At 47.9% G+C, this 25,083-nt stretch overlaps 2 protein-coding genes across 6 annotated transcripts in view; one reads left to right on the forward strand and one right to left on the reverse strand.

Annotated features, from left to right (window-relative positions):
- Nucleotides 1-3,493, forward strand: part of ANGEL2 (angel homolog 2) — an 18,773-nt gene extending 15,280 nt beyond the window's left edge. For all 5 annotated transcript variants that reach the window (XM_008701158.2, XM_008701155.2, XM_008701156.2 and 2 more), the window contains one exon: nucleotides 1,052-3,493. In XM_008701158.2, the coding sequence (XP_008699380.2) occupies nucleotides 1,052-1,203 (152 nt within the window). In that variant the 3' untranslated portion in view covers nucleotides 1,204-3,493. The remainder of the gene's footprint in view (nucleotides 1-1,051) is intronic.
- A 152-nt stretch (nucleotides 3,494-3,645) lies between these two features.
- The window catches only part of VASH2 (vasohibin 2), a 38,677-nt gene continuing 17,239 nt past the window's right edge, over nucleotides 3,646-25,083 (reverse strand). Inside the window, exons 5-7 of the mRNA XM_008701160.2 lie at nucleotides 20,949-21,330; nucleotides 19,655-19,770; nucleotides 3,646-6,815 (exon numbers count right to left, since the gene is read on the reverse strand). Coding sequence (XP_008699382.2) covers nucleotides 6,743-6,815; nucleotides 19,655-19,770; nucleotides 20,949-21,330 — 571 coding nt within the window. The 3' untranslated portion in view covers nucleotides 3,646-6,742. The remainder of the gene's footprint in view (nucleotides 6,816-19,654; nucleotides 19,771-20,948; nucleotides 21,331-25,083) is intronic.

Genomic DNA, 25,083 nt, shown 5'->3' on the forward strand with positions numbered 1-25,083 from the left:
ACCTTATTAGTACTACTCAGGAAATGGCTTACCCCTCCCCAACTAGATCAACTATGAAATATGTTAGCTGCTTTGAATTTGTAGTCAGGGTCTGATGGTTGCCATGCTGTAAGTGCTCACTAGGTGGCGGGAGTGTGCCATGGACTGGCACCTCAAATGTTGCTGTTAACAGCGGGCCCTCTTACTGTGAGCACAGACTCGGGAACCAGAGTATACTAATCTATTCTCCAGTCACCTAACAAACTTCCTACTCAGCCGTGGCTGGGTCTGTCTGGTTTATACAACTATGGAGTAGTTGATGAATTTCTTATGTAGTTGTCAATCTCAAATTACTTTTTTTTTTTTTTAAGAGTTATTTATTTTAGAGTATGTGCGTGAGCGTGGAGGTGGGGGGAGTGGCAGAGAGAGAGAGGGTCCCGAGCAGACTCTGCACTGAGCTTGAAGCCTATTGTGGCTGACCCCACAATCCCAAAATCACCACCTGAGCCAAAACCAAGAGTCGAACACTCAACCAACTGGACCACCCAGCCACCCCTCAAGTTACTTTATTTTTTGTTTTTTTATTTTTATTGGTTTTTAAAGATTTTATTTATTTGAGAGAGAGAGCGTGCACAAGTTGGGGCAGAGGCAGAGGGAGAGGAAGAGGGACAAGCAGGCTCCCTGCTGAGAGTGGAGCCCCAGCGGAGGTTTCAGTCTCAGCCCTCAGAACATGACCTGATCCAGTTAGATGCTTAACTGACTGAGCCACCCAGGCACCCCTCACATTACTTTTAACATACTTAAGTATTACACTGGTATTTTCTTCTAAAGATTATTTGCAGAACTCAAAACAAAAAAAAAATCTGAACCAGAAAAAAAAAATCTGAAACTTGTGTGTCTGAGAACTATAATTAGGTCTCAGTATGAAATTGAATCATATTCTAAAAGCTGTTTCCCTTTAAACTCCCGACGATTTTGAAGTTCTGTATCATTGTTCAAAAAGGGACTTGTATGATTAATTTACAATAACCTGTTGACACAGTTTCACTAAACATGTGTTTCCTTAATGCAGGAGCTGAAGTGGCTCTGGTTGGTGGCTTGAAACTTCTGGCCAGACTATCACTCCTTACGGAACAAGACTTATGGACGGTTAACGGACTTCCAAATGAAAATAATTCTTCAGATCATCTCCCTTTATTGGCTAAGTTCAGACTTGAGCTGTGACTCTTCTTGATTACATACATACTTTTCTTTCCAATTTATATTCTTTTTCAAAAAATGTAAAATATTTCTTGAGAGTTTGCATGTTTATTTTTGCACCGTGGAGTTTCTGAAGAGGTTATGTTAAATGCTTGAGACAGAGGTCAGAAGAAACAAGTTTACAACAATTTTCTTTGTAATACCGACAAAATATTTTCCTGACAAGTGAGGTCTGAACGCTCCTTATTGTAAAAGAGTTGTAAATATTTTTTATTCTACATCTCAGTAAAATTGACAGTGATTTTTAAATACAGTGCATCCTCTTTAGTTAGTAAAGAATTTCAGTTGATATTTTTGGCAAGCTTTACGGTGGATCCAAAGTATCTTTGAGTTCTTGAGAACCACAGCTCGTTTCCCTTCCAGAAGGCCTGGTTTCATTGTGAGGACCATCTGTTTGTTGAGTCCTAATTAGTTCATCTCAGAAATCACTCACAAGTGTCCAACCAACCATTTTAGTGTGGTTTTGAGAGGGCTTGATAGTGCTTTCTACAATTGTACAGATTGCTTAATCCATCTTATTACTCTCCTGAGCCGTGTGCTATGTCTGCATTTTTTTGGGAGATGTAGGTCACTGGAACTAGTAGGTGAGGTGCTTCACACACGCCCTCTTTCCATCCTGTGACAGACAGACCATTCCGGCATGCCTGAGAGAGGCAGAGACTGGGTTAGAACGCCTTTGTTTCCCTTCCAGTTTGTTTGTTTATTTTCTTTTTTCTCTTCAGTTTCAAGAAGAGATCCCTGGGTTGGGGGAGAGACTTTATTTTTCTTAACCAATTCTGGGGAAATTTATTTTATTAGGAAGCTTATCTTTAGAAGAAAGTGGCAGCTATAAGATTCTTTTGGTTTTGCCTCAGATCTTTAGGAAGCCCACAGAACTAGTGGGGAGATACCCACTTGGAGATGTAATACTCTTAAGTAGTAATTTTAACCGTCTTAGTGGTTTTGTTTCTAAGATGTTACTGTTTTCTTTTATAATGAGGCAGCAGTGTGGGGGGTGCTGACATTTTTTGGTAAAGTGGTTAAGAGCAGGTCTAGTGAGTCCCATAGTTGGCGCTCTGTGAGTATTTGGAGCAAACATTTTAAAACAGAAAAAGTGAACATGTCCTCTTTTTTAGACATTAGGATCAAAGAATTATGTCCATTTTTACTAAGTAGTAATTTTATATACAATTATACTGAATTATAAAAATTTTTACAACGGGTGTTCTTCAGAGAACGCCTCATCTTAAATTAGAAAGCAGTTGTTACTCCAGGTCCTGGACTTTAAAGGTTTTTGTACTAAAGTATATTTACTACAGTTATTTTTTAAGAAAAGAAATCAAATGACTACCTGAACAAGGCATGTGGGTTATAAGGATTTACCTACTAAAAATCACAATAAGCAAGTATTTTTAAATGTTTAATTTCTCACTTTTTTGGGTTTTTACTTACAGTATTAACTGTAGTTCTAAGATTTTCCACATTTTCTAGTAACAGTTTGCAGAATATTGTATGTTCTAATTAGCAGATATTGTCATCATCAAATAATAGTATCATTAATCCCTTTTAATATTGGGGAGAGAAAAATGAAAGTTCATTAATTACTGCTTTGTGTTATGTGAGTTTATTAACAGATAACTTTGTGTATAGGTCATTGTTGCTAAACTAACATCTCTGAAAATGTCTGTGAAAATTTGATTTTTTATGTCCTGATCAAAATATTGATTTTAGGCCCTTTTCACATGCTTCACTTTGTAGAGTTAATCCATAAAAATGCTTTCCACTGTAGCCTTTAGGACATAATAGTATTTTGTGAACTGGAGGCCAAAGGGTCCATGTAACAACCTTCTCACAGGTTTTTAAAGCTCCACTACAATTAACTACCCACTTGTCTTTACTCTTTTTGGTCAGAAGAATTGATAACTTTGTTGGACCCTTGTATTTACCTGCCAAAAGCATTTAAATCTGGTTAATTGCTGAAGCCAAATCACCCCTAGTCTGAAGGGCTGTACTGGCCAAGTTTTAAAATGGAAAGAGATGCTATGGAGTAAAAAATGTTGGCTTTACTATACCTTTTGAGATCAAGATAATATGCATGTTTGAAATCTTGTCCTTTGGGGGGGTGGGATTTAGCAACTGTCTGCTTTTTAACCCTTTGCTTTCCTAAAAAACCAGGTTAGAGATCCAGAGAGTTCAAGGGGTTGGGGAAACAGAGAAGTCAAGTTATTTGCACTTTGTCTCTGTGAATCACCTAATAAATTATTACTCTGGTGCACCTGTGCCTGGAGAGTTTGTGGTAGGCGCGCTAAGTGTGTGTGCTGGGCTGTTGCCCCTTCTAAGCTATTTCATTACCCTAAGCCTGTGTTACTTAGGGTGGTGCTAAAATGTAAGTGAGATCAGATGTGGCAAAACAGAAGAGTGCTGAGTACAGAGTCTGAATTGTGGAAGAAGACAAGGATGAGGGAGGGATAAATGCATTTACTAGGACAAGTATGTAGTAAAAGGGCAAGAAAAAAATAAATCACACCGTCTTACATTTTTGGAAGAAAAACAATCCTTAAGTTTCCAGGATGGTTTTATTAAAGTCCCATGCTGTGTATAAACATACAAGTGATGAGAAAAACATTAACTTGAAACATGCACTTATCTGGCATTCTCTAAAATACCATTATACAAGTTTGCCTTTACTTAGAAAAATACCCACTAAAACAATCACAGTTTTCCTTAAAGTTTTAAAAAAAAATGTATTGGCCAGAACAAAGTCCAAGAGAATAAACAAGATTCTGAATTATGTGTCAAAAAAACTGTACAAGGTTGTACATAAAACTATAGCTTACAAAAGCCTCGGGTATAGTAAGAATACAGAAGTAAGATTTCCAAAGTTCTATTTACCAATATCTATTAATAAAATCCTTATGAAATAATTGACTTAGAAAAAGTGAAATGCTCATGATTTCAAAGTGTATAGAAAATACTAAATATCACTTTCTGAAATAAAGTGTACTCAAAACAGCACAACATGGAGTCTAAAATCAAGATTTCTGTCATCCATTTAAACTTTGCATATATCCCCCATAATGGCTTAAGCATAAAATTTCTCTTGCATTAATAACTTTAGAAACTAGATTCAGATCATCTCATAGTTTTATCTTTTGAATAATAGCCAGTTTTAACATCAGTTTGGGGGAGCGGGTAAATCATGTCATGGTTTGGTTCTGTTTTTGCGTTAATATCATTTTAATTAAATTCCTGCACTAGAATTTAAGAGTTTGGTGCCTTTCTCAAATCTTTTAGAAATCAACATAATTCCATAGGCATTTAAATTACTTTTCATGTTTCTGTGATTAACCCTTGCTCTGGGGGACTGAATCTTAAAATCAAGAAGTGAGTGGAAAAAAAATCAGGTTACTAATTGAATCACCAAACCAGCTGGCAGTTTTAAGGCTTATACGTCAGCATATTAGAACAGTCCGTGTTCCTATTCTCTTACCCTTCTGTGTGGGAAACAAGAGGCCGTGCAGCTAATGACATTCTATGTTTTGGATGGGACAGTACTTAAGTAATACTTGGAAAATCCTATTCCAAGCTCTTAGAATGACCGCAGTGTTTTAAGTTGTATACTTATTAGAGACTTAAAGTTTCAGATTGACAAACATAAGATACATATATATTGTTTTTCATAGAGAAAGCTAAATCAGTAGTGTTTTAGAACAAGAATGAATTGACTAATTCAAATATTTCAGTCCATGTGGCCGTGAGGCTCCAAATGAGTTTGCCTTACGAAAAGATACAAAGATACATCTTGAACTGATAATACTATTCTTAAAGAAAGTGATTAAATTCAGAAGTTTTAACTTCTGTATTTTAATCTAATTGAGATGTTTGGTCCTTTTCATGTAAAGGACACTACACTTCCTTCTTTTTCAAGAAAATACCACTTTCCATGAACGCCATTGAGTTCTGGCATAAAGTGAGCTCCTGCGCACGTGGCCAAGGGAGGACGTCACCTTCAGTGGTTATATTGGTAAAGAATCTCAGTGAGCAGATTATTTTTCTGCTCCCCTTTCTAAACTCACCTTCAGGCAAAGAGAGCCAGAGAGGAAGCCCTGACAACTGAAATAACACTTCTGTTGACTAGAAGACATCACTTACATGCAAGTTGGTCTCATGAGTCAGCACGACCACTGAGCAATAACAGATGAAACAAGCATACTCGTGACGTGGATAACGTACAGACGTGGCAGGTAGAGCTCCTCTGTGCGGTCTGCAGTCAGAAGCCACACAAGTACTCACACTCCTTCATGGACTCCATCACGCTCTAAGGTGGAACACCTTAGACTTTTCCATTTTCTTACCTGAAGACTTTTCCATTTAAAAAAAGGTTCTGCTTCTCTAATTCACCGCATTTTCCAATAGCAATTCCTAAATGTCATGAAGTGGTCCTTAAAAGCAAGGGACTGGAAGGTGATCACACCGTGCCACATCTGGTCTTAATATAAGACATCAGAACACCTCTCTGACAACAGTGAGTCCTTCAGAATCAAGGCCTGACTCAGAGTTAAAAAATCAGATGAAATGTGAACAGAAAGGTTATCTGGTTCTCAAGACTCTGAAGACTGGTTCACTCCTGGCCTCTGCTTTCTGAGTTTGTGATTGTCAGAGGTAATTGCAATACTGCTAAATTTGTGTCACACTGCCAAGACCTCTTGTGCTTTTTTTGCTGGAGTTTGCAAAGTTTAAATGTTAGTGACAGAACACAGACTACCTTCTGAACGTGCTTTTTGTTTTGAAAGAACAAAAACCGCTGTCAGTGAATGCTTTAAGAAAGATTAAGAAAGAAGTAACTCCAAGGTCCTGAAAATAGTTTCCCGTATTGCCAGAAGAATTTCAGTGCTTTTTAGTAAAACACTTGATATAATACCTTAAATCCTATTACGTGTGCACCAGGAAAAAAGTCCAAACTTTATGGAGATCCCCATTGGAAATATTGGGGAAACAATACAAATAGAATTAAAAAAAAAAAAAAACACCATTAAGTTTGCATATCTGATGTCAAGATGCTGAGGTAATATTGACTGCTTAAAAAAAAATCCCACCAATCTTTGCCTCTGTTATTGCTGAAAAAAGACATTAATACTGGCTGAGTTACCTTACTATATCAAAAGTGGGAGGGAGGGTTTCAGTAATATTTACTACTGGTGAGGAGGCATCATGTTCAAAAGCAAGTAAACAAAAGTAGGTCAATGGGAAGATAGAAAACTACAGTTACGTATTACCCTTTCTATCTGTAGTGAGGGGGACAGTCCAACCCCAGTGGGGTTTCTTACTTCAGCCTTTTCGTGGTGGCCCCTTGGTGAATTTCAACATTAGTTGTTACCACCCACTCAGATTCCGTGTCCAAGTGAATCCTTAAAAATAAAATCCACAGGTTCTCAATAAATAGTTGCCGTTCCTCCTGAAGATGCTGGGGTAAAGTGCAGAGAGAAGCACCACGGAAGCCCTCTTGCCGGCTGATATGGCTTGCCTAAATTCGGATTTGGTAGCCCACCTCATTCAGCGTGCTGAGGTCAGCCACCTTCTTTTCAGGCAGTGCAGGCCTAAGGGTCAAAGGAAGGTGGTGGGGGAGGGGGTTGGGATAGAGAAAGATCACTTAGTATTTGATTCAGAGAACTCGACTTCATTCTCTTGACCCTTCAGATGCTTGCTCCCAGCCCCCCCACCTCCAGCCTTGGTCCCCAGCTTGACCTTGTGTTCTCAAGTCCACTTTAACGGGATGTAGGGAACATTTTCACAGGCTTTTCAATGTAGAGTTGAAAAAAAACACAGGTTGCCGAATGAGTTTGTCCAGCTCGAACCTGCATTCAGTCACACTCTAACTTCTGAAACCCAGGTATCTGTAAACCTGGAAAGGGTCTCAAAAACAAATCACACGTAGTACCGTGGAACTAAAAACCTCAGCCAGACTCTCCTTGAAACCTTGGCTTCCTGGTGCTTGTGCCCTGGGGGAAACCCAGCAACTACAAGACCTCTCAGGTGCCAGATTCACACAGAGAGATGCTCGGCTATCTTTGATAGAGGATTACTCTTCCAGGCCTCAGTGCATAACATCGGGGCGAACCCTTTACAACTCATCTGAAAAAGCATGTCAATGTGGAAAATCATTCCGTGGCAAATCCTCTCTTCTCCCTAAATACATTTTCCAAAGTACTAATAAGCATTTATGTGAAGTCATGTCAGAAAGTACTTCAAGCTGGAAAATCAGAAAGCACATCACTTGTCTTCGTGAAAGACGTTTCCTCAACGATTTCCTGATATGAAAGTATTATGCCTAAGCGTTCTCACAACTTCTCTCAGTTTTTCCATTTCTCAGCCTCCTACCTTCTCTGATAAGAGAGAACGGAGCTTATAAACCAAGTTTAGCAGGCTCAATATGGCTAGAGAGTTCGAATTCAAAAGTTCCACATTCAGCCACTTTTACCAGAAGACTGAAGATATTTATAGGCTACACATGAACCTTGTTTTAAGTGTTTGAAGAAGAAAGGCCAAAATGAAAATATAACAGTTTCGTGGTTTATCCTTTGAAGAGTTTCCTAACAGCAAATAGTTTCCCCCTGGCATGAATGTGCTCCAATTCCTTTGGTATTAACAGAGCCAGAAATCAATAGCCAGCTAATGTCAAGGGAGCCGCTGAAGGACACAAGGCTCAAATTTGGGCAACAAGTTCTACCGCCCTACATATTCTCATTCTCTGTCTCTCTCTCTCTGCCCACCTTCATCTCCTCTCCCTCCCTTCCTCTTCACCCTATGAACACCCTACAGCCTATGAACATCCCCTCTGAGCCCGATCATTCAGAGTGGTCAAGAAACCTTCGCTGACTAAACTTCCTTGCCTCTGTTGCTTGAGGCTGATTTCTCAGCGTGACCATGTGCCCTGCTTTACTGGTCAGGAATCCTGCCTCTCGTTCCTTGTCTCTGCTCATGGTGCCCAGGGTGCACAGATGATGCTGACAAATACGGCTGACAGAGGATGGAAGTCCCCGTACTCGCTTGCTTGTAGACCCCTGCACACTGCATCGAAGAGCTCAAGGCTCCTGACCTTCAGGGCGATGGTGTCCTCCAGCCGTACATGTCCTAGAGATCAGCCACTCCCTATCAACACAGCCACTGGCAGAGTGGACCCCAGGGGCCACTGTGAGGGCCATTCTTGAGCTGGCAGCTAAAGGGAGCACGCTTCTGCCTGAGGGTTCAAACTTACACTTATATCTCAGCCCTTAGCCCACTAACGTCAAGAGAACTAGGGCTCTTGCAGACAAGTCTGGTTCAGAGTCCATTTGTATCTAGTTAATTTTTTTTCCTTTTTAAAAGAATTATTTTTTAAGATTTTATTTATTTGACAGAGAGAGAGAAGGAGAGAGAGAGCACAAGCGGAGGGAGCAGCAGGCTCTCCGCCGAGCAGGGAGCCCAACGCAGGGCTCGATCCCAGGACTCCGGGAGCATGACCTGAGCCGAAGGCAGACGCCCAACCGACTGAGCCACCCAGGCACCCCTCTAGTTCATTTTTTCAAAAAGCCTGAAATAGAGTCTCTGTTTTGTTTCCCTGCTTGAAGTGTGTCATCTTTTCAAACAGCTAATATGGGACTTCCTCCTTCAGGTAGACTCCCCATTAAGTTAACATCACCCTAAGGCAAATGTGGTTAGAAAGGCAAATCTGCTTCTCCCCTCCTCCATGTGCCCCACTTTTAGAAAATTCAGCAAATCAAAAAAATTCACTTGCCGAAGCTTCAAGTATCCCTACGCATTCCTCACTTTACAAAAGAATTAAATGGGGGGGTCATTTCCTAGAGCAATTAAAATATAATTTCCCCACTACCTTTCCTGATGGTGGAACTAGGTGGGCATATATTCCTTATCCAGATATAAATTACATTGGTAGTGCATGATTTTTTTTTTCTTTATCTGATGTTTTTAATGATCTCTGCATGGCAGAATCTGTTAGTTGCCCCACCACGTCCACTCCCCCCTTCTGCCTTAGTAAAAACCCAATTTTCAGCCAGGCACAGAGCTGCCGAAAATACAAACCACATTTCCCAGCCTCTCTGAAGCTGACCAGGCATCAAGACTAAGTTGTAGCCACTGAGATTGACGTGGAGGTGACCAGATACCTCTTCCAAAGACAAGGAGCATGTGCCCTTCCTGGGTTTTCCCGCTCTTTCTTCTGTCTTATGGAAGTGGTGGCTGGAGCGTGGCCCCCTGAGCAGTAAGACACCCCGTACCGTCTCTGCTGGGCCACTTTCCCACCCTGGTGAGTCCCGGCTAAGTCACAGCTTCACCCCGACCTTACCCGCCACCAAACCTGATCCTGATGGGATCCTGTCCGTCCATTAACTCGCTAATACAACACCAACTCCAATGCCGGTCATGGTGGGTGTTGAGTTGGCCTGAGGAAGGTCCACCTGGGGAGTGAGTACACATTCCTAGCAAGTTCTCTAGAACTCACTCAGGAGAAGAATCCACACCGTACACGAAGTCTGGAGACTCACTTGTAAGAGTCCATCTTCTTTGCCGGGGCCCTGCACCCTGCGTAGGACCTATGTCACATCTCCCATTGTCTGTCAAGAGTAAGCAACTCCTCGGGCTCCCCAAGAGGCTCCCCGTTCCAGGGCCCTTTGCAGCACACACCAGTGAGCTCACCCCAGCTTCTGCACCTTTCTTCCCGACCAGGCCTCTTTCTCAACACCGAGTCACACCTCTCCTTCCCTGAAACTCTAATAAATGTGCTGCCTTCCTGTGTGAGAACAGTGCTAGAAAGACACGAGCCTAACACGGCTTCCCGGGTGGTGGAGTAGGTCTGCGCTGACCTATTTTCTCTCCCTCAGTCCCGCCACCAACAGCGCCTGCTGGGAAGTCAGCGGACAGGCTGCAGGGTCCAGGGGTTCGAGAGGAGGACAAACACTAGCCGCTCGGCCCTGGGCTGTGGGCTTGCCTGGGATCACTGCTGTCCCTAGCCACTCACCTGACTCCCTCACTTTGGAGCCCATCAGCCCCGAGGAAACGGAATTTTCACCACATTCTTCAAAGTGTCTGTGTTCCTAAAACTTCACCCATTATCTTTACCTTTGGTCTGCTACTGGCTCCCTTGAAAACAGATGTACTTTAATTTGGGAGTTTTTGGCCTCCTTTTTTCTAAACCTTTCCTTAGCACTTCCACCAGTCACTCCCCCTGCCCACCCTGGCAGGGTCTTCCAGGTGCTGAGAAATCACCCTTAATAGCTTTCATTTAGCTGGCACTGAGAACACACCAGGCCTTGCTCTGAGAGGTGTACAGGGATTAACTCAGTCTCACCATAACCTGATGGGGTTGATACTGTTCCTACCCATTTTACAGAGGAAGAAATCGAGGCACTGAAAGTTAGGGGAACTTGCTTAAAGCAAAGCCACATGTTTAGCAAGTGGTAGAGCCAGAAATCCTCCCCAGAATCGAGAGCCCATGCCCTTAACCGTGAAGAAAACAGACCCCATCCTTCCGCTCCCCACACAAAGCATCCTCCCAAGCGTCAAAGGATGACACCACAATGGCCCCTGCCTCTGCGCCATGACATGGAATCCCCAACACCATGTCCTGTCATCCCTTCAGGGTCCAACCGAAACGCCACTTCTCCCATGAAGTATCTGACTCCCCTCCCTCACACAGCATAACTCCTCGCCCCTGTATGCTGGGGCATTCTCTCTGCTACGCCTGCTCAAGAATCCTGCAGGTTCCTACTCCTTACGCCAGTCTCGGAGACCGAACAAACTGAGAACAGGGATCAAGTCCGTTCAGCTATGAATCCCTACCGTTGAATAGCCCGTGCTTCTAATTAAACCAGGGTCAAGTTCTCATTAACGTGTCAGTGGCTGATAGGCCTTCATTATGTTACCTTTATCATGGGATATTTTTAATAACGTCCTAAGCCAGGAATTCAAGTCACCATGATGACATTCTAAGAACTAACAAGGAGGAAGAAACCCCCACCTCCCACCCCGTCCAGGAGAAGCTTTATCCTACCTCTGAAAGCTGCCGGGGAGCCTGCCTACTGGAAAAGCTGAATGTGGGTCTGCAAGCACAGAGTGCTCGAGGGCTTCCAAAGAAAAGGAACTAGGTTGTCCCCTTCCTCTGTAGCCCACCCTCCCCTCTCCCCTCAGGTATCCAGAACCCAGGGATATGGCAGAATACTGGCAGAAAGGCTAATACTGGCAGAAAAGGAGTTCAACCCAGGTCCCCAGTGAACTGCCTGGAAGAGGAAACCCTTTTCTCGCGACACTGGCTGCGATCTCCCGGCCTGGCGAAGGGCAGAACTGGGTTATCACAGCCCGCCACCTGCCTGTGGGCCCCAGCCAGAAACACTCCTCCCTCCTGGCCAGCAGCTCGTCTCAGGGCCAGAGCCAGGGGAGCTTGTGCGTGAAGGGACCTCTTCCAAGTGCTCTCCTGGCTATAATTAGAATTCTGCAAAGGCATTTATTTTTAAGAAACACAAGCACCGGGATGATGATTCAGCCGAAACTGCACTTGCCCAGAACCTCTCATCAGATCCACGGTTATTATTTTAGACTGAACAATGTGTTTCTCCAAACCCCTCCCCAGTCCAAACAAGGGAAAGATCTCAGAGGATTTTCCTGTCGAAGGGCTCTCAGCCCGCCTTCTGTTTTAGGGGAGGCAGGGAAGGGGACTTCAGGTTTCCAGTAATACACTTTGTGGAAGGAAGGAGGGGCGCATCCCTCAGCACACAGATGGATAATCCCAGCCTCGTCTGTTGTCACGTAAACATATCCATGGTGATTTAGGGTGACGGCTTGATGGCCTGGTCCCAGGTGACCCTTATCCCCAACCTCAGGCCTGCATTCCTGGAGCCAGCCACCGTAGAGGCTGCTCAGACGGGAGGTACGTTGAGGGGGACAGGATGGCGGCTCCATAGAGAAGGTATTCTGTAGCACGGAAACCTTAGTTTTCCATCCTTGTGACACATGGTGGAAATTCACACTCTGGTTTTTTTTTTCAAGTAAGCTCTACCCCCAAGGTGGGGCTTCAACTCACGACCCTGAGATCGAGTCTCCTGCCATNNNNGACTGAGCCCCCCCCCCGCCCCCGCGCTCTAGATTTTCAATGGGATCTTTTGTTCCAGTTTGTCTTCATCTTATATGGCTGGTGACTCATTGACTTGATCCAAATGTATACGTAAAGGACGGCTCGTATTCACCCCTGCTTCCTAACTCTTGACAGTCCGGGGGAATGAACCACCTCCTCGAGTCTCGCACACGCCTTGAGGCGGCCTCAGTGTCCAGAAAGAGCTTGGCTCGATTCTGTGTTGTGTCAGTGCGGCCACAAGGAGCCTTAGAACCAGAAAGTTCATGGCAGCATGTTGGGGACCAAGTGGGGACATCACATCCTAGGGCTGAACATACCAGCTGGTGTGTGTCTGTGTGAGACTGGGCTTAAGAAAAGAAGCAGTAACGTGGAAGGAGAGCCTACAGGGTTCCCCCAAAACCCTGCATCCCTTTTCTGCCCCTCTGACTAAGGCCTGTGTCTGGGGCATCTCCTCCCCTCACTTCTCAACCCCCGCCCCCTCTCCCCTCAGCAGTTGCTGGGGAGCAGAGGTCAGCAGGCCTGAGTGGCAGCCGGGCAGGGAGACAAAGGCTCCTGCAACTTGCTTGCTATTACTCGCCCACAAGAATTTATTAAATAACACTTCGTGCTAAGTGCCTTGTAGGTCTCGGGGTTACACCAGGACAAACAGCAGCTCTTGCTCTCACTGGACCCAAAGTGCATTCCCTTTCTTCTGATGGAAATTTGCCTTTTGTTTCTCCCCTATGAGTGGGAGATACTTTGGGGACACGGCCCATCTATGTCCAGTTCAGGGCTGCTTGACTGGGAAGCACGGGCCTCACGTCTATTCATGCTTCTTACTCCTGTCTCCCCTGAGATCACAGCCCCCGAGGGTGGGCAATGTCACCGCCCATGTGTTCACCCACTCACCCTCACACACAAACACACCGATGAAGACCAGTTTAGCTCTATTCCAGCGGACTCAGGATTCTAGAAAGGGATATACAGTAAGGGTGCAACTCTAGCATGGACCTGTCAGTCCTCAAGGAGAGACCCCAGGCCCTCCTCTCTTGTCTAGTCTGGCAGGAATCAGGTCAGGCTGGGCACCACTTTAGGACTTCTGACCTGTCTGGGTAGGCCTCAGCTGGAGGGCCACAGGAGGGGGGACTGGTTCCTTTGCACCCGTCACCCTCATTCCAAGCCCGTCCTGCTCCTCGCTCCCATTCCCTACTCCCCAGGACGGTAGGTACCCTGCTGGCAGGTGCAGGGCAGACAGCTGAAGCTGCCATGTAAGCAGACAGGCCTCCGCCCAAGAGATTCGGCTCAGCAGAGACTCTCCAGGCCCTGCCCGTTCTTCCAAGGCCTCCCGAGGTAGGCGGCTCTGGCCAGAGACCAGGAGCCGCAGGTCCCTGTCTGAGATTCCATGGCACAGCCTCCCCTCCTTGCTGTGGCAGAGAAGCCCTCGAGGACCCCCGGTGGTGGCTGACCTCCAGGAGGCTCTTTGCTCACTCAGGTAAGGAGGTCTTCGTGGATACGGCTCATCACCCACCCTGGTTTCCAAGTGTCGCCAGGGACCCCACACCCTCCGAGATCCCGGGGGAGCTAAGCCGGGCACTCCTTGGTCTGGGCTTTTAGAAGGAAACTCCACATCATGCAGGAGGCTTACTTCTCCCTCTCCTTCTGCAGCCACTCTACTTTTCTCTCCTTTTTTTTTGCTTCCCCTCTACTTTCCTTGCTAAGGAAATTATCTCCTTTCCACCTTTGGGGAAATTTTCTCATCCGGAATGGAAGGAGAACGGAATGACTTCTTAGGCCTCATTCAAAATATCTTCAATGTGATTAGACCATGGAATCAAACCGATTCTCTAGGACTTCATTATGACTTCCTGGCCTCCCTCGGGCAGCTGCCTGGAGGCATTGCCGAGATCCTTCAAGTCAGAACCAGCAGGAACTCCATTGTCTAGCTTGCGGCCAGCAGTGAGAGGAGACCTTATCTTAAGATGGGGCCGAGTAACCTCTGTGACCCTGAGGGTCTCCAGCAGGGTGAGCTAAGCCCCCTAGAGCCACAAACCGCCACAGACACAGATGACCAAGAAGGGAAATCAAAGAGGGAGAAAAAGGGAGGAAGAGAATCAGAAATAGCAAAGAAGAGCAAGGAGGGACAGAGGGGGAAAAGAGGAGCCAGAGAGCGGAGAGAGAACAAAGATGTTCTCAGGGGTCCTTAGGGACTCTTGCCCCACTTGGGAAGAATGTTCCACGTGGTCATTCCAATTGGCATGAGTTGCTTTCATGCTGACACGGGCAGCCCAACCAGAAAACCACTGTCTGCTCACCCTGTGCTCCCAGGTTGCGGCTATAAGCAGTAAGCCAAGAAGTGTGGACTGTCAGAGACAGAAAGGACCCCAGGGAGTATTCGTGGTTCTCCGTAGGGGAACTGTTGGCATTTTAGGTGGAAAGGTTCTTAATGGGGGAGGATGAGCTTTGCAGGAAGTTTACCATCCTTGCCCCCACTCCCTGTCCCCGGGATCTATCATTATAACAAGGAAAAACTTCCCCTCCTCCCACCTCATTTCTAACCCTTGTCCCCTGAGGGCGTCCCCCTCCGTCTGCTGCTGAGAAGCCAGCGGCAAGGGGACCGGGCCTAGCACTGGGAAGCAGTTCGTAGAAGTTCACAGCAGGCCTTAAACCCTGGATCTCAACCTCGATCTCCCTGTCTCTTTTAGAACCACAGGAAACAATTTGACTGTTCTGTGTGGAAGGTGCTTGAAACGCTCCTAGGGGAGCAGAGGATGACAAAGGACTTGTAGGTGGAGGGAGGGGGAGTCGCTGTTTCCCTCTTGAAACCTTGCCCTGAGCTGACACTAGTGTGGCCTTTGCTGCTTGCCCTCCCACCCAGCTGACTCTTCTTCTGTCAACCCAGCGACACCGATCCTCCTTTCCAGAAGGATTGTTCAGACAAGTGCAAAACTGGAGAGGAATGCAGGGCTGGACGTAACTCCAGCTGTAGGGATGAGGTCGGCAGGGATATAAAGCCACTAAAATTATCCCAGCACAGAAAGGGGCTGGGACCCCACAGCTGATGGGCCTCTTGCCTGTTATGGTAATTTTCCACCCTTTGGGCCACTCCCAAACTTCATTATGGCACCCAACACATTTAGAAATGATTTGATGGCCTTATGTAATGCTGAAAAAAATAACACCGTGACAGAGCCACCAAACCCTTCCTAGTGCTGGCCACTCTACCATAGGACGCCCGGAATTTTGGTGGAGTTATTCAGTCACAACCAGATGTGTCCCTTTCTCATTTCCTCACCAAATCAAGATTACCTGGAGACAAGCCTGCTTGGTGAAGGCCAGGGGCAGAAGCTGAGAAGCCGCTCTCCTCCAGACACAGCTCTAGGAACCAGGGTGTCCTGGGCTCTAGTCTGTGGCAATGGCAGAAGCTGGGATCTGGAGAGGGAGGGAGGGGCTTGGTGCTTCCGTCCTTCTTGTCCTCCCTGCCTCACGCAGCCCTTCATTTTACTTTCAACCCTTGCCTCTCTGTCCCCTCAAACCCCTGTGACCCCCTACCCAGCCCTGCCACTCAGAAACCAGCGTTTAGGAGGAATTAGTAACACCTTGTAACACCTCAACCCACTTGAAACTTCAGCCAAGATATTTGCCCTCTAGAATCTTTTCCAAACTGGGAAAGATAGTGGCAGGGGCTTCAACTACCAAGGATGGCCACGGTCTTCCTGGGCTTGCTCATACGAAATGGTCCAGAGGAACTCACAAGCCACCCGCACTCCCCTGATGGTCAAACTCTTCCAAAGTCACCCTGCCCCGGTTGTGAAAAAGAAAATCCCTAAGACCTGACCCACTAGAAAGAGTTGATGGAGGGAGACTCCTGGGAACCAGTGCTGTGCCTGGGAGAAAGGGCTGTGGGGTTCAGGGGCTGGTTGTAGCTACTCTTTGCCATTTTGGAAAAGTTTATGTTTTCACTGAACCATGAGCCATCACCTCTGTGCACCTGGGGCCTGCCCTGCTGGGGCTGGGATCGACTTCGGGGTGTAGAGGGAAGTCGGTGGTGGAACGGAACCCCCATCTTCCTGCAGGTCTTCCTTCCTGACCCCTCCGGTGATAACTGCCCTCTCCCTATTGCCTTTCTCCCCATCCCCAGGCCCACTTCCTACTTCCGGCCGACAGGAGGGATGAGGGTGAGTGGGGCCCCAGACACTAGAAGGTGGCTTTGCACTCACAACTGCGGCAGTCTAAGAGCCGTCCTCTGCAGGCACAGGTGCGGTCGCTTGCCTTGGCTGCGTGACAAAGTAGCCAGAGATTAGGGTATGGGCATGGCCTGGGGGTGACTGAACACCAGTGTCCCTACTTGGCCCCTAGAATGACCAGCCAGGCTCCTCCCAGGGCGTCTTCAGTGGAGCCCAACCATGGGGGTCAGGCGGGGGTCACAACCTCTAACTTCACCTCAGCACCTCAGGCTCCAGGGGCCCAGGCAGGCCTGGGAGGAGCTGAGCCCCAGACTCACACTCGGCCTCCTCTGCCCCCTCAGCAGATCCAGTGCCTGCACCCTGACATTATGTTGTTTTCTTAAATCAACCCCCAAATCAGTTCTCCCATTCTGACTGATCAAACCGTGGCTCTCCGAGAGTGGTCCCTGCACCAGCATCACCGGCATCCCCTGGGAACGTGCCAGAACAGCAGGTCCTCGGGCCCCAACCAGATCTGCTGAATCACAAACCCTGGGGAAGGGGCCCCACAGCCTGTTTGAACAGCCCTCTGGGGATCTGGGCTTGCTCGTTTGAGAAGGGGGTGTAGGATCCTTCTATCTATCTATCCACAGCTGGGCCCTCGTGCCGTGGGCAGCCCCCTTTCCACCCCGTGCAGATAACCCACCCGCTCCTCCTCGCTCCCACCCGATGACGCACCTCCTTCACCGGCAGGATAAAAGCCTCTTAATGCAGTCCGTCAACTTCTACGTCCTCATCTACCTGACCTGAAACGCTCCCTCATGTCCCCCTTCCTCCACCCCTACGATCTGCACAGCTGGCTTCCACAGGTGCAGACAGGCCCCTCCACACTCCTGACCCAACCTCTCTGCCTATTCCTTCCCCATCTCCTGTTCTGCTGCTTCTTCCTCCGGGCTGCTCAGGGCCTGCCGCGCTTCCTTCTTTCCTCACCGACTTATCCAGCTAGCGCTTCAGCTGTCACTGCTAAGCAGATGTCTCTACGGTCATGACCTCTAATCCTCGAGCTCCAGATCTGCATTTTCAGCAGCTTCTAGGGGTCTTCCCCAGGGTTCCTGAGAAGTGGCTCAAATCCCACAGTCCAGGCCCCAATGCACCTTCTTCCCTTACTGTTCTCAGGCCACCAGCACCTGGCACGGCCTCTGACTTCTCTCTCCGCAGCCAGTGTCTGAGATCTTGCTGGCTTTCTCATCCCTGGGCACTCGTGGGAAATTTTTCTGGTTAAAAACTTAACATGCCTTGGACGGCAAAGTTCCAGTGGATGCAAGTAAAATAAATGTGACAGGAATGGTCCGAAACCCCCACACTGCCAGTCGGTGCATCAGTCTGTCAGGTGGCACGCTCAGGACTTTGGGGTGTAGAGGGCAACGCGGGGCTTTATCAACGGCTAGATGTCTGCTGCAGACCGGGAGCTCCCAAGGGAAGATGTAGCCCTCCTGGGGCAGCTAAGCTAACAAATCAGAGAAAAGGGCCCCTCGCCTGCTTCCTGAGTAACCAGATTGCCACTTCTGGGTCACTGGCTCCCTGCTACGTGACCTCCGAGAAGGGTTTACGTGTGCGCAGTCCTCTCAGACAACTGCTACTTTGTTCAGGGATGCCGATGAATGGATGACTGCATCGGAGAGGGGGAGAGGTAGGGTTACGGTGAAGGTCAGGGTCAAGAGGCAAGGGTGGTGGTCAGCATCAGAGGCAGGATCAGGGTCAGGGGCTTGTGCAAAAGATCTGAAGTCATCCTGCTCCCTAAAAAGACAAAACCATGCTGAAGTCCCCCCTGTTCTCCAGCTTCTCTTGCTGCAGGAGCTCCCCAGCCCTCCCTCCCCCACCTCGTCTTCCCTCCCTGTCAAAGCCCGGACCCCAGTCATCTCAGCCAACACCTTCTGGCTGTAGATTCCGGACCTTGGTTTAGCAGTGGCAAGTGGAATGGGGACAAACAGGGAAACTTCCTCAGAACTGACAACACGTCATGCTGTCCTGTTCTTCCAAAGACAGAACCAACACTTCTGTCTCCCTCCCCCTTCCCAGAGCCAAGGGACCTGGGCTCCAGTGCCAGTCCCATCACTGAGCAGCTACAAGAGAGCACAAGATAACAAACCTGGGTTATGTTCTGGTTTCTTCCTCTGACAGTGAAAACTAAAACTCTCCCTTCTCACTCTACAGGATTAATGTGGCAATAATGACATGCTTGTGTTGAAAGCAGTTCACCATGAACAGATCGCTCTCACTACGTCTTCTAAGTTGATCCTATGACTCCTTGAGAGAGAGAGGCAAGGGAAGCGTTTTTATCCTCTTGGACGGATGGGCAAACCAAGGCTCCTGAAAGGCTCCTTGCCAGGCCGCAAGGCTGAGGGGCGGCAGAGCTGGGGCTCGTGCTGGACCTCCGTGGGCCATACCACCATCCCGGGCACAGCGAGAGCCTCCTGTGACCCAGCGTGCTGCCGGGATTAGTCAAAGGGGTATTTTTTCTCCTGTATAATTATGGCCCAAATATTGGCCAGTGGTTATCCCCGGTTACTTTGGGCCTCCTCAGCTTCTCCAATCTGTCATTTGTCAAGTGAGTCATTTTGACCTCAGAAGTTGGTGTGAAATCACGGGCCTCAGGCTAAGATGGGGGAGGGTGGAGTCAGCAAGGAAGATGATTTCTGATGCCATGATCCAAAGAATGATCATGAATTCTGCCAGGCACGGAGGGCTACAGGGTTTTAGGAAACTTTCATCAGTTCTAACAATCCCATCTTCTGGCTAAGGGAACTTAAGCCCAGGAAGGTGACATGACAGGCCTCATGTCACGGGGCTCACAAAGAGCTGAGCTGGCCCCAGACGCAGGCTCCTCCCACACTGCCAGGATTTGGGGATATCCTTCATCTCTTGCTGTCTGGAGCCTATCCCCTCACCTGAGTCTACAACTGACTGGCGGTGGCGTCAGAGCAATGGGGGTGATATGCACAGTGGATCCTTCTCCACAAGGAATGCCCCAGAATGAGGGGCGGTCCTCTTGGAGATCTTGGCCTGGTTCAGATGCCACGCCCAGGACACAGCTTTGTCCCCATGGGCCAGGACAACCCCACGGATGTGTGTGTGTTGGGCCTTGAGCCAAGGAAGAGGAAACAGTACTCACGACTTGTCTCTCCTGCCGAGCCGTCTCGGGGGGCTCGCCTGTCTCCTTCGGGGGGACAGGGATTTCCCCCGGCTTCTCACTTGGGTTGGAGAATGGGCACTTGCAGGTTTCAGGATCTGAAGGAGATGTGAGGAGTTACCACACTGGCTCCGAAAGGAAACCGCCCTCGCGTCTTCCTACAGCACCCCCCCCCCCCGCCCCCAGCCTGCCGTGATCCCGGTGCTTAGGAGGTACCGAGGGGAAGACTTCCAAGGGGGCGTACTGACAGATGTTGCTCGCTCAGTCTGCACTGGCAAGGAGCAAAGGACCCCTTCCCAGAGGCTGAGATGATTACACTGTGTCCCCTTTTCCACAGCAGATGAGCAGAGCCCCATGCCTCAGCCTCGTGGGGCTGCCTCTGGGTACTATCTTGTGAGGGCGAAGTCCCATCTGCATTGCCCCAGAAATGGGCTTGCTCTTTCGGACTCCCCCACCCCACACAGGCATAGAGTGGTTCCAGGTCCCTCAGGGTGAAGATGACAAGTCCCCAGGCGCTAAACAGAACCAAGCCTGAGGTCAGCAAAATCGCTTTCCCCTGTGGTCCTCCGAGTACACACAGGCTTTCTCTCAGTGACTCCACAAGCCCTGGAGGGACAAGGACAAGCAGGCATGATGTCACCATGGAAGTGACATGGGAGAAAGAAGAAGGGCTCATGAGTGTAGTTTCTATGAAGCCAGCACAGTGAATGCTCCCTTGCTATTGTGACACTGGGTCAGAATTTGATGGCAAAATGCGTTGCAATTTATAAAGCAAAGCAGAGATATAATGCAACTCTGCAGAAGATTATAAAGCCGGGTGCCCCCCTCATCCTCGTGTGCCCAGGACCTTCCTGGTTTTAAGTAGGAAAAATGTCACGACCTGGGAAACCCCCCAGTTTCAGGCAAACTGGAATGATTGGTCACCCTATTATAAAGACCAAAACAACAAAACAAAAGGAGAGCCTCAATCTAAAATGACTAACATTTCGGATTTGATTTCCTAGAAGGAAGTACAGGCCAAGACATGCTTTAACTCTAACATCTAAATTGACTTTAGCCCCAGTTTTTGAGCAGTCTATGCAAAGAGTAACTTTAATTGTCCATGTCAAATAGCAAATGATTTACACCTTTTGTTTTAATAGGGTGGCTACTAAGCAAGATAAACTCAAGGAGCTTTGGACCATCCCAGAAACATGGGGCATGAGGCAAGAGGGAGACAGACAGAGGATGGGGATAGGCCTCTCTTGCATCACTCACTAGTCTCCCCAGCACCCACCTTCATTCTCATGTCCCTGGCATATCTCTCCAGCTCCCTTCTTATGTCAGCCCTTAGCATCTTTGAGACATTGAGGACCAGCTGCTTCCACTCAATGGGCTGGAAGCTATGAGGCTCGTGGGGGACGTACAGCCCGATCTTGACCTTCTTGACTGTGTGCAGGTACTTCTTGTAGGAGTCTTCAAAGTCAAAGATGAGGTCACTCAGAGTCCGAAAGGTCAACGGCTTGTCCATCAGCTCAGCCCTTCGGCTCATGCCCAGTGAGCCATAGCGGCCATTGCAATAAATCCCCAGCACAACGTGGTGAAAGTAGTTTCCTGAGAAGTAGGTTTTAAAGCTGATGGGGAATCGCTCGATGGAAGCCTGTCCATTGGTTAAGTATCTTAGACCATCCGAGTCAAGGAAGAGAAAGGAGGCCTTGAAAATTCAGAGCGTGGACTCCCAGGAAGGGAAGTGGCCCATACAGGCAAAGTAAGTGTCCATCCCTCTGCCTCTGAGGCTCACACCTAACCTATCCAGACTAATCCTTTTAGAAAAGATTCACTTGATATTTTGAGTACCTATTACATGGTGCATACCGAAGACAAATTCAAAGGGGACAATGAGAAAAACTTGCCTTCTACTTTAGTAATTAAATAAATGCAAAACAAAATCATGGATTTTCCCCTCCCTTAGTTCTCTACAGGGTATGATGAGTATTAAAGGCTTTTTTTATGTAATCGGAATGACGTTCTCAGACATTAATTCTGGCTGGAGTATGTGGGACAGAGCAGAAATTGAAGGCCTCTGCAATGTTCCAGGAGAAAAATGAAAAACAGAATCAAGGCAAGGCAATGAGATGTAAAAGAAACAGACTGGGGCACCTGGGTGGCTCAGTTGGTTAAGCGTCTGCCTTCAGCTCAAGTCATGATCCCAGGGTCCTGGGATTGAGTCCAGAATTGGGCTCCCTGCTCAGCGGGGAGTCTGCTTCTCCCTCTATTTTTCCCCCCACTCATGCTCTCTCTCTCAAATAAATAAATAAAATCTTCAAAAGAAAGAAAGAAACAAACAAACAGACTGGTTGATTATCTGGATGGGAAGGCATCAGAATAGGTCACACCTGCCCCTCATCTTCTCCTCTCATGGGCCCCAGCACACCCATGCCAACAGCCTTGAGTATCACACAGAAAGCTGCCTCCAGCACCCAAACCTCAGGCTCCCCCCATTCCCCAACATACTTGGCATCACAGATTGGCTTTCCCCACTTATCAGCCCATTTGGATCGAGCAACCCAACCTCTTACTGTTGTATCGGTTTGGGACCAGCAACCCGACAGGCACAGCATCAGGTAACTACCCCACTGACTCCACACAATGGAGCGATGGACAAGAAGTACCACATCCTCAAGCCCATCTCAAAATCCCAGGATAGCCCCGGCAAGGACCCAGTATTTCTGGAGAGGCATGTTGCAAACTCACGGTGTCACTTTTCTGCTGAAAACCTGTGGTGACTCCAGGGTGTTCCTGAGGTAAATAATAATCCAGGTGCTCCCATGGCAGCCTGTGTGTGGTAAGCGCTCAGTCAGTGGATACAGTTCTCCACACTCTGACAGTCTGTCTTCACTGTTTCTGGCCCCCACTCCAATGGGCTTCCCACACAGAGACCAGAATGTTCTATTCAAGCCAAAATTTGGTATGTGTCAACTCTTCTGCTTCAGTTTTCATTGTCTGTCATCTTCTCCAGACTTGGTTCAAATCCTTTACCAAAGTCCTGCCACGATTCAGCCCCTGCTCATCATTCCTTTGTCCAGTTTCTCCCCCACCCCCGACACCCTGGACCAGCATACGGACCCACAGTCAACCACGAGACGTTTTTGAAGGATATGCCGAGACCATAAAGAATCCACACCCATGCCCTTGGCACATATATTCCCTCCTAATGGGAAGTCATCTATAACTAGAAGTCTTAAATGACTTTTAAATGACCTTGACATTACAAAGCTCTGAGACCAATTCAACAAAACACCAGTAAACATACTCTGCACACGATGCCCCCTATTGCACTAGAACTTCTCTTATGGCTTCATTCACACATCAGCCTTCTAGTGCAGGGGATTCAAACCTGGCAGAGATCTTTGGGGTCTCGTAAGAATCATGAGTGAGAAGGATGCTGCAGGCTTACTCTCTTCACACTGGCGGCACCCCAACTGGAACAGCCTCACTGCTCTCCCTTCCCTCCTTCCCCCCTTCCCGACCTTCCTCAGTATGAGTTCAGTACCCACCCCTGTAGCACCTGGTGCTTAATATCCAGTGTTGTCATTGTGTGTCCGTTTGCATCTTGTAGGGGCGGGAGTGGTGTTTTGCATGCTGGTGTCTGTCCCCGGGTGTAGCACAGGTCTGGCACACAGAAGTGCGTCATTACTGCTTGCTGCAAGGATGACCCTCCATTGTGAGGACACCTTCCTTAGACTTCAAAAGAATGCCTCAGTGAGGGCCAATCCAGAAGCCAGCCCGCAGCCCTGAGGTCAGCCCTGTCCTCTGCCCTCAACTGAATCACAGATAGCTCCTCTCTATAAAGTTACCTGTTTTCTCTTCACTTCCTCCTGTGAGATTAACCGGCAGTGAGGGAGTGAAATCACAACCTTCTGAGTCCCCTGACATCCATTCCTGCATGTTTTCTGAGGTAAGTTCTCTGGGGCTGGAAGAAGGGCATTCCCTCGTTGTTTTAGTCAGGATAACAAACCTTTACTGGGTGCGTATCTCCTGTGCCAGACAGCCTCAGGTAGGGCTGTGGAGCCAAAGATGAAGAAGGCAGCCCTCCTCTGGAAGCCTGTCAGGGAGACAGACTCAAAATGGACGCAACATGGTCAGCATGGCAGTTCCTCAAAAGGGAAACATCAAGATTTGCCATATGATCCAGCAACTCTGCTTCGGGGAGTGTACCCACAAGAATTAAAAGCAGGGACTCGACCAGGTACTTGCACACCCCTGTTCACAGCAGCATTACCCACAGTAGCCAAAACGGGGATGCGCCCCAGGTGCCCGCGGATTGATGACTGGATACACCGAATGTGGCGTATACATACAACGGGATGGTATTCCACCTTAAAACGTTAGGAAATTATGGCTTGTGCTACAACATGGATGAACCTCAAGGACATTAGGCTCAGTGAAATAAGCCAGTTACAAAAGGACAAACACTGTATGATCTCCATTTCTGAGCTATCTGGAGTAGTCAAATTCATAGAAGTGAAAGTAGAATGGTGGTTGCTGGGGGCAGAGGAAAATGGGGAATTAGTGCTCGGTGGGCCTCACAATTTCAGTTCAGTTGGGGAAGATGAAGTTCTAGAGACAGCTGGTGCCCATGCTTGCGCGACCACGTGAATGTTCTCAATGCCACTCAACCGTACACTTAGACATAGTTAAAATGGTAATTTTATGGTATGACTATTTTACTACAATTAAAAAAACACATTCACAATACATGTATGTCAAGCCATTATGCTGTTCACTTTAAACTTACACAGCGCTGTATGTCAATGCCGTCTCGGTGAAACTGAGAAGAACCACCCAGCGTGATGTGTGCTGTGAGAGAGGCAAGCCCAGCACCCCCAGGGGGAGCAGAGAAGAGGCCATGGGGTGACCACACCAAAATTCGTTTTGTGGGACAAGCAGAGTCAGCCACATGGAGAAGAGGGAGGGGACAGGGGACGGGAGAGACCACCAGTCCATCCTGTCACAAGTCACCATCACTAGAATTTGTTCCATTTTTAGGGCCATCAGGAAGGCCTTGGTACCTGGAGGAAGTGGGCATGAAGATGGAGGGGACAAGGAAGTGTGGATGAGGGCAGGGAAGTGCCTGAGCTTTTCTAGGGACGAGGGAGCAGCACATGCCCAAGCTCCTGGAAGATCCGTCTAGCATCCAGCCTGCTGGGGACGTGCCTCACCACCTCTAATAACAAATCTGTCACCTGAATCAGCCATAGCACTTTAGTGCTGTGTTAAGCCCCTTCACGGTCAGCAAGGACCCCCAAAATGCTGCCAGGATTTGGAAGATGAACCAAAGTTCTCTGTCTCCGGCAAGCATGTGAAAGCGTGCGCAAAGCACTGAGGAGCAAACGAAGGGGCTCTCCGTGAATGAATCCTGAACTCTGGAC

This window comes from Ursus maritimus, unplaced genomic scaffold (genome assembly GCF_017311325.1).
Source record: "Ursus maritimus isolate PB19 unplaced genomic scaffold, ASM1731132v1 scaffold_2, whole genome shotgun sequence".
NCBI lineage: Eukaryota > Metazoa > Chordata > Mammalia > Carnivora > Ursidae > Ursus > Ursus maritimus.